This window comes from Triturus cristatus, chromosome 11, assembly GCF_964204655.1.
Source record: "Triturus cristatus chromosome 11, aTriCri1.1, whole genome shotgun sequence".
Lineage (NCBI taxonomy): Eukaryota > Metazoa > Chordata > Amphibia > Caudata > Salamandridae > Triturus > Triturus cristatus.
Genome location: NC_140594.1, coordinates 302,628,367 through 302,646,563, shown reverse-complemented (window position 1 = coordinate 302,646,563; position 18,197 = coordinate 302,628,367). Strand labels below are relative to the sequence as shown.

The following is an 18,197-nucleotide window of genomic DNA, read 5'->3' as shown; positions in this document are numbered from 1 at the left end:
TTCCAGGAGGCCAGTAGACTTGATACTTTCAATAATATGTAGTTGATTTTCCCCCTTCAGCTTCCAACAGAAGGTAGTGCATCCTTTGCTGTGGTAATTCAAAGCGCTGCTGAGGTCCTACTCCTACAACTGTCTTTTATTGAGTTTAAGCCAAACGTCCTTACACAAGTTCTGCAGCCTGAGCCTGCTTACTCTGAACCCTTACTTCCGTTCCGCAAAGGCCTAACTAATCCACTTATGGGCACTTGGTCTAAGCCTTGCTGTTGCCCACCAATTAACCCAGATTTAACTTTTTAAGTAGCATCCTACTTCTGTAAACTTGGTGGTCCAAGCTTCCACCAGTCTGATGACTCCTATTTCATTCCCCATGACCTCCCTGGACAGGGAGTCGAAATTAATCGAGGCATTCAGAAAATAAATATTCTCTTTAGCCAGCCTATCCTTAAGGGTGATCAATACAGTTTGCTTTTTGGGTTGATATATGCACACTCACTGGGACATGGTCAGCGAGATCGTGCTAGGTGTCCTGGAAGAATAAAGGGCCTCCTTGGCTCCAACCATTAAGGATGGTCAGGATGCAGTCAAATATGTTATTTGTGCTGGCCTGGATGCTACTGATTGCTTGGGGCGAGTAGTCCTCTCTAGTGTGGTGCTCCTTCACCATGCGTGGTTGCACTCTACAGGTTAATCAGGAGATGTGCAGGATATATATATATTTCGGTCGAAACGCGTCATGGCAAGCAGAAGGGAGTGAATAAACAAACATTTCCAACCGACGAAGAGGAGTTCGTTCATTCATTTTCGCCGCGCGCTGTGCGCCTGGAGGTCTCTGAATGCTCTAAACCTATATATATATATATATATATATATATATATATATATATATATTTTTATATATATATATATATATATATATATATATATATATATATATATATATATATATATATATATATATATATATATATATATATATATATATAATTAAATAAATAAATAAACATTGAATTGCAGTACCTTGCCTGGTTGTGCTGCCTGTTCTTGTAACTGTGCCTAAGAGTTGGAGTAAGTTGCGGGCGGCATGGAGAGAGACACCTTGGAGATATCAACAGAGCTGCTCGTACGCTGCCACTCGCCTCATGTTGACGGTACCTGCGATGGTAGCAGCAACCATCCAATATGTTCACCAGTAAACCATTACAGTAATCCAGAATGAAAAGCGGCACACCATATGCAGTAGCACAGAGATTTAATGTGCAAAACAATGCGTTTCAGCTATGAAGCCTTTGACAACGCTTTGTTTTGCACATTAAATCTCTGTGCTACTTCACTTGGTGTGCCGCTTTTCATTCTGGATTACTCAAATGGTTTACTGGTGAACATATACAATATCTTTTGATGGCTCCAGCCTCTTTGGTGGAAAAGCAGACTGATTTGGAAAAAAATGGCAGCTGCACCCTGAAGTGGCCCAGGGCATTTTACAACAGTGGGGAGAACCCTGACCAATTCTCTTTACCACTGCTGAGAACTCGCAGTATCCAAACTTTGGTACATTGGAGATCTCGCAAAGACGCTCACTAGGTGATGCATTTTGGCTGGAATGAAACATAAGACTCCTGTGCGCCTTCCCACCTCTTCCTCTACTGCAGAGAGTTCTGAAGAAAATCAGGAAAGACTGGGCCCAAGTAATCTTAGTGGGCCCTGATTGAGCCAGGAGAGTGTGGTACCTGGAGGTTCGAGCATGTGCATCTGCCCTCTGATCATGCTACTACTTTGGTAAGATCCTCTGTGATAGCAGCAGGACAGGGTCCTGCACCTGAAAGGTCTCAATCCACACCTCCATTTGTTGAGATTGAGCAGCTGCAGTTGAAGGCATCTGCTTTGCCAACTGAAGCTGTGGATGTCATTCTTTTAGCTAGCCCTTTCACGCACTGGGCACATTTGTTGGCTGGTATGGTTCCACAGGACAGAGCGTTTGCAAGCTAAGCTGAAGGATATTTTTTTTTTGGTTTGGTCTTTGACACAGCTGGAACTTGCAATGGAGACACTATTCAAGGTTGTTTATCAGCCCTTTCCACCTTTTTCCATTTACTGGACTACCAGCCATTGTTTAATTCACCTATTCTTATGCATTTTCTTAAAGGTTTGACACATATGTTCCCTCCCAAACTATTTGTAATGCCACAGAGGGTCGTTAGTTTGCTCCTGCAGTTCTTATTTGTACTCCCTTCGAGCTGATGCACATCTGCTAGTTATGATTTTTCACCGTAAAGGCAGTCTTCCTCGTCACAATCACTTCAGCTAATCGCGTGAGTGAGCTCCAGGCTCTCTGATACAACCACACTACATTACGTTTTTCCCTGACAATCTGATACTGCGGACTAGGGCAGCCTTTTTGCTAAAAGTGGTGACATCTTTTCATGTTGGCAGTCCATCACCCTCCCAATGTTCTTTACTCCACCTCAACGCTCAGAAGAGAGTCTCCATCGCCTGAACCCCAAAAGAATGTTGGGATATTATAATGATCGCACCAAAGATCATCAGGAGCACATTACGTTTTCTGTGGGATTTTCTGGGACAATTAAAGGTAAAGTGGTTTGGAAAAGGACTTTGTCAAGGTTGATAGTCCTTCTTCAAAATCTGCTATGGATTGGCTAAAAAATATCTTCTGGAGGCCCCTTTTCACCAGGGCCAAAACTCCCACCACTGTATTGGCACGCAGAGTGCCAGTCCATGTGGCAGTCTGTCAGACTGAGACATGGGCGTTGGTGCACATATTCAACAATCAGTACTACCTTGACAAACAGGTCAGACATGAAGGGCTCTACGCCCGTTCGGTCCTGCAGGACCTTTTTGTCTGAGCCCATGCCACAGCCCTCCACCTAGGGGAGGTACTGCTTGGGTATCTATTGTTACTCGAGGAATCTGCGGTTAGAAGTCTCCACCAGAACAACAAGATACTTATCATCCGTAAGACTCTTTCTGGTGGATATTCTATATAAATGCGAATTCCTCACTACCCTCTTTCCTCCCCATTCTGTGGAGTGGTCGCATTTTGGGTTGCAAATAAGTGAGCTGCACACTAGTACCGACAATTGTTTGGTGCCCCACTTTCAAGGGCACAGAAAGGGTCAAGCAGGAAACTGCTGGTGCACAGGGCAGGGATGGTTCTTATATGTGGCTCCACTCTGGCACTTCTGGGGCAGAACAAAGTCAATGCATAGCTGCATGGTGCCATCCAGAGGCGTGCAGGAGCATTGCTTTGAAATCTTTCTGTATCCAGTCTGGCAGTTGGGAATATTCTAAATGTGAGGAATCTCCTGTTAGGTAGAGTATCCGTCAGAAAGAGTATTACTGAAGGTAAGTAACTTGTTCAACATTGCCATCTTCTACTCATGACCCCTTCCAAATACCTTATGCTATTTGGGAAAACCTTATAGGCAAGGGTTAAAGGGAGGAAGGTTGACTGATTTTAGTGTTATCTATTTTACCAAAGAATCTTCAGTTCTCAGAACCTGTGGATTTACCTGCGAGTTCCCTCATCTAACGTTTTTAGGGGGGCTTACCAGGGATTTGCTAATCGGCACATCAAGACTTTCTGAACAGTTCTTTTCGGTTGCTGCATGACAATACAAATATTGTTCTGGTGAACAGGTGCCAGAATTGTGAATAACCTGTGCGTACCACCATCTGCCTGTTACGATCTTTCCATTTTTTGCTTATGTTTCTCCCCATTGCATTTTCTTTAAACCATATATTCATTTGAATGCACACTTCTCATGTATAAACGTATGCTGCAGTTAGAACAACTGCCTGAAGCTGAATACGGACAAGACGGAAGTACTAAACTTTGCCAACAATAGTAACCCCGGAAAAGAATCCTGGTGGCCCCCAGGCCTACGACCCGCACACACCCCCGCTGACCACAGCAGAAACTTCGGAGTCATCATTAATAACAAGCTCAACATGAAATCACAGATCAGCGCGGTCTCCCCCGCATGCTTCCTCACACTGCACATGCTACAGAAAGTCTTCAAATTGCTACCCCTGCATTCCAGATGCACTGTGACACAGGTCCTCATCACCAGCCGACTGGATTATGGCAACACTCTCTACGAAGTAATCGCCAAACACCTCCTGCAGAGACTACAAACCATGCAGTATGCCTCATCAAGCCTCGTCCCCGACCTCCCTAAGCATACTGACATCGCACCCCACCTCAGGCAACTTCACTGGCTCTCAGTACAGAAGAGATGTCAATTCAAGCTGCTGATCCACACACACAAAGCGCTACACAACCAAAGACTCACCTATGTTCACCAGCACCCCAACTTCCACCAATCGTTGAGAAAACTACGCTCCACTTCCCTATCACTCGCCCACACGCCCTATCACTCGCCCACACGCCCAACATCCACAAAAGCAGAAGTGGAGGACGCTCCCACTCTTACATTGCAGCGAAGACCTGGAACAGCCTCCCCATGGAGCTCCCTACCATCACTTCTCTTCCTGAATTCCAAAGGGCCCTCAAGACCTGGCTGTTCGAATGAGCTTTCTGGAACCTGCAAGCACCTGGATACCTTACCGGGTGATTAGCGGTGCTATATAATTCCTGATTGATTTGCACATGTATACTGGGTAACATTTCCTTTATTATAGTTTGATAGCACATCTGTTAATCATATATATGTATAAGCATGTTTTCTATTGCATTAGAGAATTCTGTCTCTTTGCAAAAAGATTGTGTTAATTCTTACACTGGAATCATTTATTGTGAGCCTGCCCTTTACAAAATGATCAGATAAGTGTATTTAAGCTGGTTACAGACCATTATTAGTCACAGAGAGGACATGCATAAGCGACCATCTCAAAATGGAACAGCACGATTGTTGTTCAAGCTAAGGTATGCGGGTGATTTGCCACCTTAGAAATTCATTCATGCTACTTGTGTGCTAAAAAAGCTTAGCTAAGGGCAAGAAGGGGGTGGTTGGAGAACAAAGACTCAATTCTATCTTTCCATGAAAGGAAATTCTGAAAAGCTATTGCCATTATTATGCTGCAATTCGTTGTAATATTTTGTTCTGTAATCACTTTCATTGCTACTATTGTATTCATTTTTATAGTTACAATTATGCACATTATATGCAGTAGGATAGGATTCCAATTTTAATAAAATCACTAAAATATATTCCTACAGTAGATTCTTGAGTGTGTCTATTCATGATTAAAAGAAAATTGGAACCCATTAACAACAAGACTCACAGGGAAGAGGCAAGATGGTGGCTATGATATCGGTCGTGCGGGCCTGAGCTCCCAGTGTCCCCCCCCCCCCTCCCTGCCCCCGTGTCTCACTCACCGCGATTTTGATGCGGCTGTAAGCGGCTGTTAAGATGCTGTGCTGGTACGGAAGGCGAGGTGCTCCTGGAGCCGGCATGTTGTGGACTGTTTTCGGCGTCCCTCACCTGGCTGTGGTCCGACTATTGGTGCTGATGCGGCGGACTACCGCGTGTGTGTGCGCAGCCCGGGCTGCGGATCAGAAGCTGGCGGCTGGGAGACGGCTTAGCGTGGGGGGCGAAGGCTGACTCGGACGGACAGGGTATGCCCCCAAAAGCTGGGCGCGGAAGAGCGCGTAACCAGCCGGACATGCCTGAAGGTGCCGAAGGCAAGAAACTGACATCAATGGTGGGAAAAAAGGATGTTCCGCGGTTAGAAGGCGGTAAGAAAGCTGTCCCCGCGTTATTTTTAGCTATGAAAACTAAAAAGAATAATACCGCCCCATCAGCTATCCCCGAACAGGAGCTCGAACCTGAGCGGGATCAAGATGTACAAGGGGGGGATGTTCAGCCTGAGTCTGTGGCTAATAAGGATGGGGTCCCAAGCAGTGGTCACCAAAACCTGGTAGAAAATCACGAGAGTAGGGCACAGGATGACAAGCGCATCAGAAATAATGCAGAAATTACCATAGTGATAAACCCCTGTACGGATAGTCCAGAGGGAAGTAAATAGAACAAAATCAAAAACTGGCCATGGCAAGCTTGATTTGGCAAAAAATAATGAAAAAGGGGAGCAACAGGAGTTAATTAAGGAGTGCGATTCTGGAGATATGCCTTTTTTTAGGGGTTTGATAGCCCCAAAACTGTGCGCAAGTAGGGGGCAATGGGTCTGTGTGCTGGTTACCTTTCTGTTGGGAGTGCAGACTCTTTTCAATGGGACTATTCTTTCATGGCAGAAACCGAGACAGCCAGTGAGGTGCAGCCCAATTTTGAAACCATAGAGAAACCTAAAGATATATCCCTTGCTGTTATTTATAAGAACATCATGGCCCATAGAGAGGAGACGCGCACAGAGAGCCAGCGCACACAGGGGTCCTGTCGTAAGCTCCAGAACGCAGTTCGGAGAGTTGCTAAATCTTGTCCTGAGTTTGCCGAAAGGTTCAATGAGGCAGAGACTCGCATATCGAACTCGGAAGATGAACTTGCGGCTCAAAAAACAACTACAGAGACCCTGCGCTCTGCCAAGGACGACACCCTCTGGAAAATTACTGACCTAGAAAACCGCCTACGGCGAAACAATCGTCGTGTATTAGATATTCCCGAGGGGACAGAGGGGCAAGACCCTGGGAAATTTATTGTTGAACTTTTTTCAGAGGCATTTCCTGGGTTAACCCAATGGGATTGGAGCCGCGAAATCCAAAGGGCACATAGATTTCCATTTGTGCAACGCAGTAGGCCGGGCCAGAGCTCCTCTAGACCGAGGGCGATTTTAATATCGGTTAATAATTATCTTGCTAGAGAAGCGGTGTATGACCTTGCACGCCCGGATAGAAAAAAAACTGGGAAGGGGATTGACTTTTTTGTGCGTCCTGATTATTGCCCCCTGACTGTTGAAAGGAGATGGCAATTACACCAACTTATTACTCCTTTTCGGGACAAGGGGGCACAAGCCTTCTTGTTGAATACCCGCTAAGGAGTATTTACGATCTCTCTAAAAGTAAATACAGAGGGAATAGTGAAGAAGTGAAAGTAGTGAAGGAAGAAAGAGGGAGAAAAAAAGAGGGAAAAAAACAAGAGGGGGGTAGCATGAAAAAACTAATGGTTATGATTTTTTTATTTTTTTCCCCCTCTCTTTCCTCCCCTTGTTGAGATAGTGCCCCATTGAGGGCGTATATGGTGGTGGGTGGTGAATATTTTAAAAAGGCAGCGATTAACACTTTGGTGGGGGCCAGGGGGGTGGGGGCTGGGGATAAGAAGCTCGATCCATCTCGGAGACCGTGTGTCTCCAAGCCTCATATCTGGGGGTGGGGGGAGGACACAGTTCCGTCTGGAACCATGTGTGGGTTGGGAAGGGTTGGTAAATGGGGTTGGAATGGGGAGGGGGGTGGCCGGGGGAGGGTGGAAAGCAGTAAAAATAATCCATGAAGGTTGGCAAATGAAAATTAGGAAATTTGATGGTTGTAGGCATGCAGCATATGTACACAAAGATGGGGTATAGTGGTATAGTTGGTGGCATTCGGCTATGTTCTCTGAATGTAAGCGGTCTGAATGATCGTAATAAAAGGCAACGGGTTGCTAATGAATTGCGGGTATTACAGACAGACCTGATTTGTATACAGGAAACCCATATACCACGGGCCAAAAAGAAAATACTGGTGGAATTAGGCTTTACAACTTTAGTATGTACTGAACAATCAACCACTACACGGGGGGAAGCAATTCTCACGAAGAGCTATATACAAGGGACAGGAAGAAAACTGGCAGACAAATATGGGAGATGGGCTATAGCTGAATGTTACATCGGAAGCCAGATCCATACAATATGTTCTATATATGGTTTGAATTATGATGAGGCACTCATTATTCAAGACCTAAATGTTGAGCTGGCATTATGGCCCACCCTATTAATTGTATGTGGGGGATCTAAATATACATCTTGAACCTGGCATACTACAAGATGGAAATAAATTATATAAAGGGCAGAAACCAAGGGTATTTAAGGCCCTACAATCACTGCTGGCGGATCATGGACTGGTGGATGCCTGGGCAACGTTGAGAGCCACCGACCCAGGGTACTCTTTTTACTCACATTCACACAAGAAACTTGTACGGCTTGATTATTTTTTTGTAACGAGCCAGTTGCTTCCAGGAGCCAAAATACAGGTTTACTCAGATCATGGACCCTTAGTGTTGCACTTGAGAATGTCTAGGATGGGGGTTAAGCCGCGATCTTACTCATTCGATAAGAAACTATTATTGGATAGCAACTATGTGACTCACATGCAGATATGGATCGAGCAATTTTTTTCCATAAATTGCAACACAGCTTGGGTTGGGAGTGTATGGGATGCTTTAAAAGCGGGGTTTAGAGGGAGAGACCCTTAGCTTTGGCTTACACAAGCAAAAGCAAATACGAGCGGAACTGCAGGGATTATATGCGTCATTAATGGCAGCTGAGGAAAAACTTATGCAGGGCATACATACGGGGCAGGATATCACAGACTTCCAAATGGCAGCAGTTCAGGACAAAGCAAAAATCTATCTATATTGGAGTAAAGAGATAGCGAGGAAACACTCCATAAACACAAAATTATATTATGAATATGGGGAAGCATCTGGGCGCTGCCTGGCGCAGAGGCTTAGAGCTAAAGAAGCAGCTCAGAGGATTTTGCCCCATGACAGATCTACAGGGGCACATAGTAGAAACTGATACAGGGATTCTAAAGGTGTTTCAGGACTTCTACGAGGCACTATACACTAGTGAGGCCTATGATTCCCGCGTAGGGGAATCCCTGTTACAGTATTGTCGTGACGAACTGGACGAGCAAGATGCAGAATTACTAGAAGCCCCCATTACAATGGAGGAATTGGAAAGAGCAGTTAATGGCTTAGCTATCTACACCAAGATCCTAGCGACCCGGTTGGCTGAAGTAATAACACCTTTAGTATCAGTGAGACAACATGGCTTTATCCCTGGGAGAGGGACAAGCAATCATATTAATAGAGTTGTAACCATGCTAGACATAGCTAATGTAGCGGGAGTGCATTTAGCCTGATACTATTAGACGCCGAAAAGTCATTCGACCGGGTCGCATGGGAATTTTTATGGGCCGTGTTGCACCGTGTAGGTTTTAAACAGAACTTCTTTATCTCCATACAAGCGTTATATCGCTCTCCATCAGCCAAGGTTTGCATTATGGGTCTTGAATCAAACCCACTATATATCTTGCAGGGAACTAGGCAGGGATGCCCCTGTTCTCCGCTGTTGTTCTCACTCTATATAGACCCGTTTTTAAAAATGTTAGAACAAAGTGCAGGGATAGAGTCGATAATATGGAAACAGGAGTATTATCGTGTTTGCGTATGCAGACGATGTCGCAGTAGTAACACCGACTCCCAATATGGCCATGCCAGAAATTGAACGATTGGCTCGAGAATTTGGGGCTGCCTCGGGATATAAACTTAACTTGGCAAAAACACAGATTTTATGCTCTAATATTGTATTCCAAGATCCACGAGCTGTGAGTGAGGTGACATATTTAGGTGTCAAGTTAAGGGCATGCTTAAAATTATTGGTTGAGGTTAACTGGGGCAGCATACTAAACAGTGTACGGAGGCAATTGGATCGATGTGAGTGTTTACACCTTTCACATGTGGGACGCTGTAATGTCTTGAAAATGTTGATATTACCTAAGATCCTATATTTATTTAGATCAGTACCGCTCGAAATCCCCCGTAATCAACTTGCAATATTACAGTCATTATGTGCTAGATTCCTATGGGCCCAAGGTAAATTTCGTAGAGCTATGCGGTATATGACTGTCCCTTGTGAGAAAGGAGGTTGGGCTGTACCAGATTTTACCCTTTATCATTATGTCAGCATCCTGCAACATATGAATATTTTATTACTTGGTGACAATCCAATTAGTGTTGCGGAAGCCCCATCAATTTATCAAATGCTACTTGGGAGTGAGGTCAAAAATCGATTGTTTATTAACGTAGACCCAAGCTACTACAAGAAAACCAGGTTCAAGGTTGTGAACACAGCTTATAAAGTGTGGAAAGCAGTGCGAAGGCAGTATGGGTTAGAGAGGTTATCTCAGTATACCCCCATCACAGCTATGACACTTCTTCCATCAATATTTTGGGATAGGACTGTAGACAGATGGCGAGCTAAAGGGATCTATTATTTAGGGGACCTATATGCTAACGGCTGCTTAATGTCTTTTGAAATGTTATCAGACAAATTTCATCTTAGCAGGTCTGAATTTTTTTAATATCTACAAATTCGGGATGTTTTAGGGAAACATCAAGTAAAATTAGGAGTAAACCCTGTTGTAGAAGCTGTAAGGAGGAAGGCACGTATTGGGATACTGTATACTATACTGCTGGACACTAAGGGTAGCGATATAGAGTCTCACAATACAAAATGGGATGACAGGCTGGGATGTACGGGTATGGGGATAGAAAAATCTATTGAATTAGCAGGGAAATTGTTTATATCTGCAAACCTCCATGCACAACACTACAAGACTTTGTTTAATCTTTATTACACCCCAGCCAAGCTTTCTAAATGGGGCGGGACAAATGATGGGAAATGTTTCCGATGTGTGTTAGACGATGCTGATATTGTACATATTTTTTATGCATGTAGACATTTAACAACTCTGTTTGTACACATAGAGAAATTCTTAACGGAAATTGTGGGGGGCCCAGTAAGCTTGTCATCCGCTCAGGTATTGTTGGGGGTAACTGAGAGAGAGGACCCAAATCAACTGCCCTATAGGTATAGGTATTTGATTTTTCTTGCAACAGTTGTGGTTCAGCTATGCACTGCTTCAATGTGGCTCCAGAAATATGTGCCCTCTTTTGAACTTTGGAGGGCTCGATTCCTGTCTATATTTAACATAGAATATAGTCTATATGAAATTAAAGGCATCCGGAAAAAGAAATTGGGCATGGAGATATGGGGCTCAGTGGTGTCCTATATAAATGATTGATGGTAGAGCTAGAGGAGATATATATTCGAGCTTAAATACCTGCACTCGCACTTTAAAGTACCCTAGGTATTTAGTACCACTACTATTTCCTATGTATTATGAAATTTGTGTATTTTTTAAAGATATTTTATTGTATCTCTAACCATCGTTTTTGTAAAATATTGTAACTTGTGATAACGTTCATGGATTAATAATAAATAAAAAAAGTGGTTTGTGGACTACAGTCCACCAGGTTTCCTGTCTTTAGTTGGAAAGTTGTCATGGAGCCTACACTTTTGCCGGCGGGTTTAGAGTACCTAATCTTAGGCCAAATTTTGCACAGAAAACAGAAAAACATATCCCTCCTTTCCTCAATTTATGAAGAGGTCAGAAACTTCAGGGAACCGCAACATCAACATAATTTTCATAACACTTAGGTAGAAATAGAAATATGTTCATATTTAAAATGTCTCTTGGAGCTCTTCATATCAAGCTCCTTAACAGGGTTAGCCTATTTTCAGATTGATGGGGGTCATATTCTATCTTGGCACTCCTTTATTCCTCATTGCAGCTTGTCTACTGAAATCACCAGTATGTGCTCAATATTATATGAATAGTTGAAGTTAAAAGTTTGTTTTGTTTCATAATACTTAGTGACAGGAGGTTCTCTCTCCCTTTCAACCTGTAGCATGTGCTGTGTAGTAAGAGGGTGCTGAGGGCATCTTGTGTTCAGTAAGCAGAATGCCTTGATTAAAAAGAGGGCAAAGTGATATAAATTCGATTTACTACAGTGTTTCTGGGATTTTAATCTATGTAATGCAACTCTGAAGGTTCTAGAGCAGGGATCCCATTCTAGTTCTGTTCAAATCCTAGACTGATCTGTTGTCACTATTCTTCTGCAGCTTATGTAATTTCCTTGTCTTTGACTACTTGCAGGTTACATATATGTGGATTTCAGCAGTGAAGAGGAAGTGCAGAACGCTCTGAAGAGAAGCAATGACTACATGGGTATGCGGTACTAGTAGCATCCAAGTAGAAGGAAGGAGAAGTGATTGTCTCATAATGACTTAAAGGGCTTAACAACTGTTTTGATCAAAGCATAGGTGATGCAAAATCTCTAACACCATAGTTGTGGTTGACAACAGGATTACAATGCATAACGATGTAGTAAACTATGACATTGTCATACCAAAGTACCCAATTTATAACAGCACCTAAACTGAAGAGTAAGGTGGCATCCTTGTTTTGATAATGAAAGGCCCGATACCATGTTGGATAAAGAGGCTGGTGACAATGTTAGAACACTAAGGTGTTGGTAGACTGTGCCACTACCTTTACAAGAAGGGTAAAAGTTATTGGCACAGTAATAATGTACCACCTCTAGCATGTAAGGGGGGAGCAGCATTGCAATCCCTTCTAGTTTAGGATGGCATTTTCGCTTAGATAGTTTGTTAAAAATCACGGACAAGTCTTAAGAATATTGGTCATGCCAAATGTACACATGCTATTTCACCATATGCATTCATATGAAGAATACATGTTTTCTTACGGACAGGAACCACTGTGGAAATTAAAAATGGAATTTACTTCCAGATAGAGTTTTTTACTATTCAAAAACAGCATTTCCTATATGTCCATGCCCTAATGTTCTTCTGTTGTTGTGCATCCAGATGGCTGTCCATGTTGAGCTATCCCCTGCACGCTGCAAGTGTTCCTTTGCCCTGAGAGGGTGCCAATGTTGGTCTACCCCTACAGACTCTGAATGCTTCTTTGACTCCATTGGTAGCAATTTATTTTCCGGTTTTGGCTCCACAATATATTGTTTGCTCCTCAGACTGGATTTTTACAAGCCTCACAAGGATGTGGCTAATTTAGCCATGTTGAAATATGCTCCCTCGGCAGTAGATCATTTGTACCCTTTTTTCATCTTTCTCTCTTTCCCCAGAGGCTTGAAATAAAGGCGCAGCAACCTCTACATGCATCGTTGCCCAAGTGCCTAGAGGCCCACCTGCACTGGAATTTAGATTAAGGGGCTACTTGAGTTCTTCAAACATGTTATCTTCTCAATGTCAACCAAAATAAAATTACACTACATAAAACAAACTGTTTTAAAATAAAAAATGCTGGTATAATGTATGAAACCCATTAGGATAAAACTTCATCCTAAAGAGTGTATGACTGTTACTCAGATTCTATCTCCCTTGTGTCTGTGGACAGGCCACTATTTGAAGGATTTTATCCCCTCCGACATGCTTGAATAGGAATGCATTCGTGAATTTAAAATGGTAGCTGCTAGATTGTCCTTGGGGGGGGATTGCTTCCTTTTGGTCTCAGTGGTCTGCTCACTGCTGCTGATTGCTTTTGTTTTTCACTTTTCCCAAGGTGGGCGCTACATAGAGGTGTTTCGAGATGAGCGATCTCTAGAGAACAAATTCACACGAGCAGCAAAGGAAATGCCCTGGCAGAAGAGGGACAAGAAGGACAATGAGGAAGAAGAGGACGTGTCTGAGTCTGGAAGGCTCTTTGTGAGGAATCTTCCATACAGCTGTACAGAGGACGACCTGCAGAAATTATTCTCTAAATATGGTGTGAAATGGCACTTCTTTCTCTTTAATAACATTTTTCTGCCTTGCCTCTCCCACCTTGCCACTCAGAATGGGAATAAAAATAGAAACAATCGCTGAAATTCACATAAAGATGGGGTCATCCGCCTCTCTTTTATCGGTCACATTCTTCATATTGCGGATGGGAGTTCTCATAAGAAACTCCCGCTGTCAATTTGGGTTTGGGAAGGTGATGGGTAATTATATAGCTTGTTCCTTGAGCTTTACTAGCGTATATATTGGTACTGAATCTAATGCACATTGATGGGACTTGGTGCTTGTGTGTCGGAGTTCTAAGCAGAATGAGGGTTTGGGATTTTCTGCCTTTTGTTGGATGTAGATTTTCAGGCTCCCACTCTTATGCTATGTAGTTCATATCTAGCTAGAACCTGATCATTAATGAAATAGCTGTATCTTCTACTGATTATTCAGATGTCTTAGTTATGTATCTATGGCTAGTGGAGTGATATCTAGTAGTCACTGGTAAGTTCTAAATTAGAAAGTTGATCATTGAACCTGTGCCTTACATTCATTGGTTGAATTTGTAGTTCTTAGTTCCTTATTATTGAATTATGCTTGTCTAGTGCAGTGATTGTTATTGGTTGGGTCATAACGCTGCTGTGATATAATGAGCATTTTCTTAGCAGCATCTCCGCCAATGGAGCTGCACTGCTGATGTACGAGCAAAGTAGTTCAGAGAGTACATCAGAGTATGTTAGTGTGTGTGGTAGGAACTGCTTCTCCCATGCAGATATATGTGAGTAGCTCATCCTGGTCACGGTGTTTGCCTGTTCAGTTGTTTATGTGGGGCATCCTGTTGATCCCTCTATGTCTGAGTCCTTGGGCAATTTGAACTCTACTTGGTGATTTATTGTCAGCATCTAATAAGAACCTAAATTGTATTTTATTGTATTCTAATAGCATATATATATGTAATGTTATGTCATTTTGTATGGTGCAGCTTATCACCTGTGAGGGTATCCAGGGGCTGGAGCAGGAGTGTCGGTCAGGCGGAGCTCCTAGTTGCACAGCCAGGTCTTCAGTTTCTTGCTGAAGTTCAGTAGCGAAGGGGCGGTCCTGATGTGTTGAGAGAGTTCATTCCTGGTCTTTGGGGGCAATGTAGGAGAAGGTGCGCCCTCCTGACTTGCTTCTGCCGATGCAAGGGACAAGTGCAAGGGCAAGTTTGGCTGAGCGTAGCTGTCTGGTTGGTTGGTAGGTTGTAGCCCTTCATTGAGATACGCAGGTCAGTATTGTGGAGGATTTTGTAGGCGTGGGCGAACAGGTTGATTTGGCATTTTTTTCTGGATGGGTAGCCAGTGTAGTTCTGTGAGATAAGGAGTGACGTGAAAGCTTCTGGGGATGTTTGGAACGAGTCTGGCAGTGGTGTTTTGGATGGACTGGATTCTTTGAGTTAGCTGGTTTGAGATGCCGATGTAGAGCCCACTTCTGTAGTCCAGTCTGCTGGTTATCAGGGCCTGGGTGACAGTGCGTCTTGTGTGTGTGGGGAGCCATTTGAAAATAATATTTTGAGAATGAGAAGCAGGATGGGGTCACTGCATTCACCTGTTTATTCATTCTAAGTTTGTCGTCTAGGTTGACACCAGGGTTTCTGGCATGGTCTGTGGGCAATGGGTCCCAGTTCTGTTGGCCACCAGGAGGAGACCCATGTGGATCTCATGTTTTCAAAGATTATGATCACCGTTTTGTCAGTTTTGAGTTTGAGGCAGTTATGCCTCATCTAGTTGGCCACGTTAGTCATGCAGGAGGTGAAGTTAGTCCTGACGGTGTTGTTCTCATTGGTGAGGGAGAGGATGAGCTGTGTGTCGTTGGCGTAGGAGACAATGTTGATGTCATGGCTCTTATGATGTGGGCGAGGGGTGCCATGTGCATGTTGAAAAGGGTTCGGTTGAGGGAGGTTCTCTGGGGGACTCCACAAATGGGCTTCTTTGTTTCAGAGGCGTATGTGGGAATCTGACTTGTGTTCTGTCAGAGAGGAAGGAAGCAATCCATTTCAGGGCAGATCCTTGAATTCTTGAGTCATGAAGTCTACAGTTGAGGGTGCTGTGGGATATGGTGTCGAAGGCCACTTAGAGGTCAAGGAGCATGAGAGCCGTGTTTCCTCTTTGTCCTTGATGCTCCATATGTAATCTTTTGCTGCCAAGAGGGCGATTTCCGTGCTGTGTTTACTGCGTATTCCTGACTGAGTGATGCCCAAGAGGTTGTGCTGTTCTAGGTGAGAGTGGAATTGCCTGTTGATCTTCCTCCAGGAGTTTGGATGGGAATGTAGTGCTGGATTATTTTTGTGTCTGACAAGGGTTTCTTCAGGAGAGCTGTGACCTCTGTTATCTGGGAAGGTTCCGGTGGTGATGATGGTGGTAAGGTTTGCGCTGATCAGTGTTCTTCCCAGGTTGTATATGTGGTGCAGACAGTGGTCAGTGGGGTCCCAAAATGGATGGCTTATTACCCATTTTAAGGCATTGAAAAGCTTTATTGTCGGTAGCAAGCTACTCTGGAACCTAAGATTAGTGGTTAATCCAGTGTGGTGCACATCCTTCAACCGGGAGTAGTGAATGGCAGAAGAAAGAAGGCAACATTCCCATAGATGATAGTGAACAGCATGGTTTGGAATATATCAAAGATAGTTGCGCGCTTTTGATGTCCAAAACTGTCATTTTTTCCCAGTTGCTTCAAGAGGTGCTTTTGTACTGTGTGTCTCAGAATATCATGACTGGCGGCTTGGACTCTTGCAGGTCCCATATCGGAGATACACTTTCCTATCGACAGTCTGACAAAGAAGCCGAAGGGCTTTGCTTTCATCACGTTTATGATCCCTGAGCATGCAGTGAAGGCATATGCTGAGGTGGACGGCCATGTGTTCCAGGTATGTTTTTGTAAAGTTAAACTCAACAAAGTGATGAGTTGAAAAACCATACCTATATAGTGAATTATTCTATGGTGAGCTTATATAAATTGTATGGTGCTTATTAATTTCTGCACGCTCAGTATGGGGTATACAATCTCGCACAAGTTCTGTCTCACTGCTGATTTTAACAGACCTCATCCCAAAAATGAGGCAGCCCCAAGTTCCAATTTTATTTAAGAGACAACAAGTGCACCGAGTGAGTGGAATGAAATGTATATATTTTTATTTAACTCCTAATGACCTCTTCTTGAATATCAAAGCATGTTGAGTAGTTTCTGTCATGTACCACTAGCTATTTGGGGATGCCATAACTTTCCTGTATGCCTCATATTAAAATGATTCACAAGTTTGTACCACCATCGCTAAGTGCTATTCCTTTCCCTCAGTTGGCTTTGGGTTTCATAAAATAGTTGTGGACATTGGGTCACTTTGCTGTATAAATTGTCATATTTGTTATATGAGGGGTCAAGTTCCTGTTGGTCTATTTACTTTCATCGTATTTAAATTGGCCTTTGTGACCTCCCAGTGTGTTGCTCCTTTGCCATTGCTTGTATGTACAGCTGCTTAGACTCCATATGTGTCTACAGCTGCTTTGACACTGCCCACGTATGTAGATACTCTGATGCAGTCTGTGGATGCAGCTTGTTTATCACTGCCTACGTTTGCAGTTGTTATGTCACTGACTGTGTTATAAATTGTGCTGTGAAGCATGCATGCATTAAGCTCGTGCATGCTTTTCTCACTGCCTTGTGTGCTCAGGGCACTCTCACTTGCTTTGTGTTTGGTTTAGGTGTATGTGTGAAGGAATTGCTTCTCTTTCCCTGCTCTGTGCTGGTGAATAACTGCCTTGTATCTGCCTGTGCAAACAGCTGGCTGGGTCACTGCCATTGTGGCTGAAATGTAGTTCTTGTGTAGGCAGCTGAGTACCTCTGTCTGTGTGTATGTGTACTGACTGTGACATTGCCCAATTGTGTGGCTTCTTTCACTGCCCATACATGTGGCTGCTCCGTTAATATCTTTGAGTAAGGCCACGCTCATACTCTGTGTGAGTGTGACTGCTCTGAAACTGCTTGTTTGATAGTTTACATAGATCGGCCTCTTTGCTTCCCGTCTTGATTTTGATGTGTGATGATTTGATGTTAGCCCCTGGTGGTGAAAAGGTGGTAATGCTTTTGTTATTTCTCTTTTCTTTCTTCTCATAATCCTTTCTTTAGGGTAGGATGCTTCATGTGCTTCCCTCCACTATAAGAAAAGACGAGGGCGAGACTGATCCCAGTACTGCAGGATCGTCTACTTTCAAAAAGCAGAAAGCATCCAAGGACAAAGCGAGCAGTGTCAGGTATGGCTGCCTGACTGAACATCCAATTCAGTGAGATAGTGTGCAAAAGTTGTGTCACTCTTGTAGATGAGGACATGAGTGAATGGTGCTCAAGTTAATAATTGGGACTTTCTTCTTGAATAGGAGCCTTGCATTCGAAGGCTGGTGCTCTGATGTGTGCATAGTTTGAAGAGCTCTCCAGTTCAGTTGTAACAATTTCTATGATGTTCCTTAATAGCTTAGCCTAAGATTTTGTCTGACGGGGTCACAGGTGTAACTTGTATCCATGGTTGCCTTTTTGGTGAATATGTTTGTTGGTAGACACTGCTATGAGAATAGAATCAAAACGTTAGAGGAAGACAGTCGATATTGGTGATGTTA

General features: G+C 43.5%; 1 protein-coding gene across 1 annotated transcript in view; it reads left to right on the top strand.

The window, feature by feature from the left end:
- RBM19 (RNA binding motif protein 19) overlaps window positions 1-18,197 on the top strand; it is a 420,351-nt gene that overhangs the window by 42,591 nt on the left and 359,563 nt on the right. The window contains exons 9-12 of the mRNA XM_085635231.1: window positions 11,909-11,980; window positions 13,355-13,558; window positions 16,326-16,456; window positions 17,713-17,837. Coding sequence (XP_085491357.1) covers window positions 11,909-11,980; window positions 13,355-13,558; window positions 16,326-16,456; window positions 17,713-17,837 — 532 coding nt within the window. The remainder of the gene's footprint in view (window positions 1-11,908; window positions 11,981-13,354; window positions 13,559-16,325; window positions 16,457-17,712; window positions 17,838-18,197) is intronic.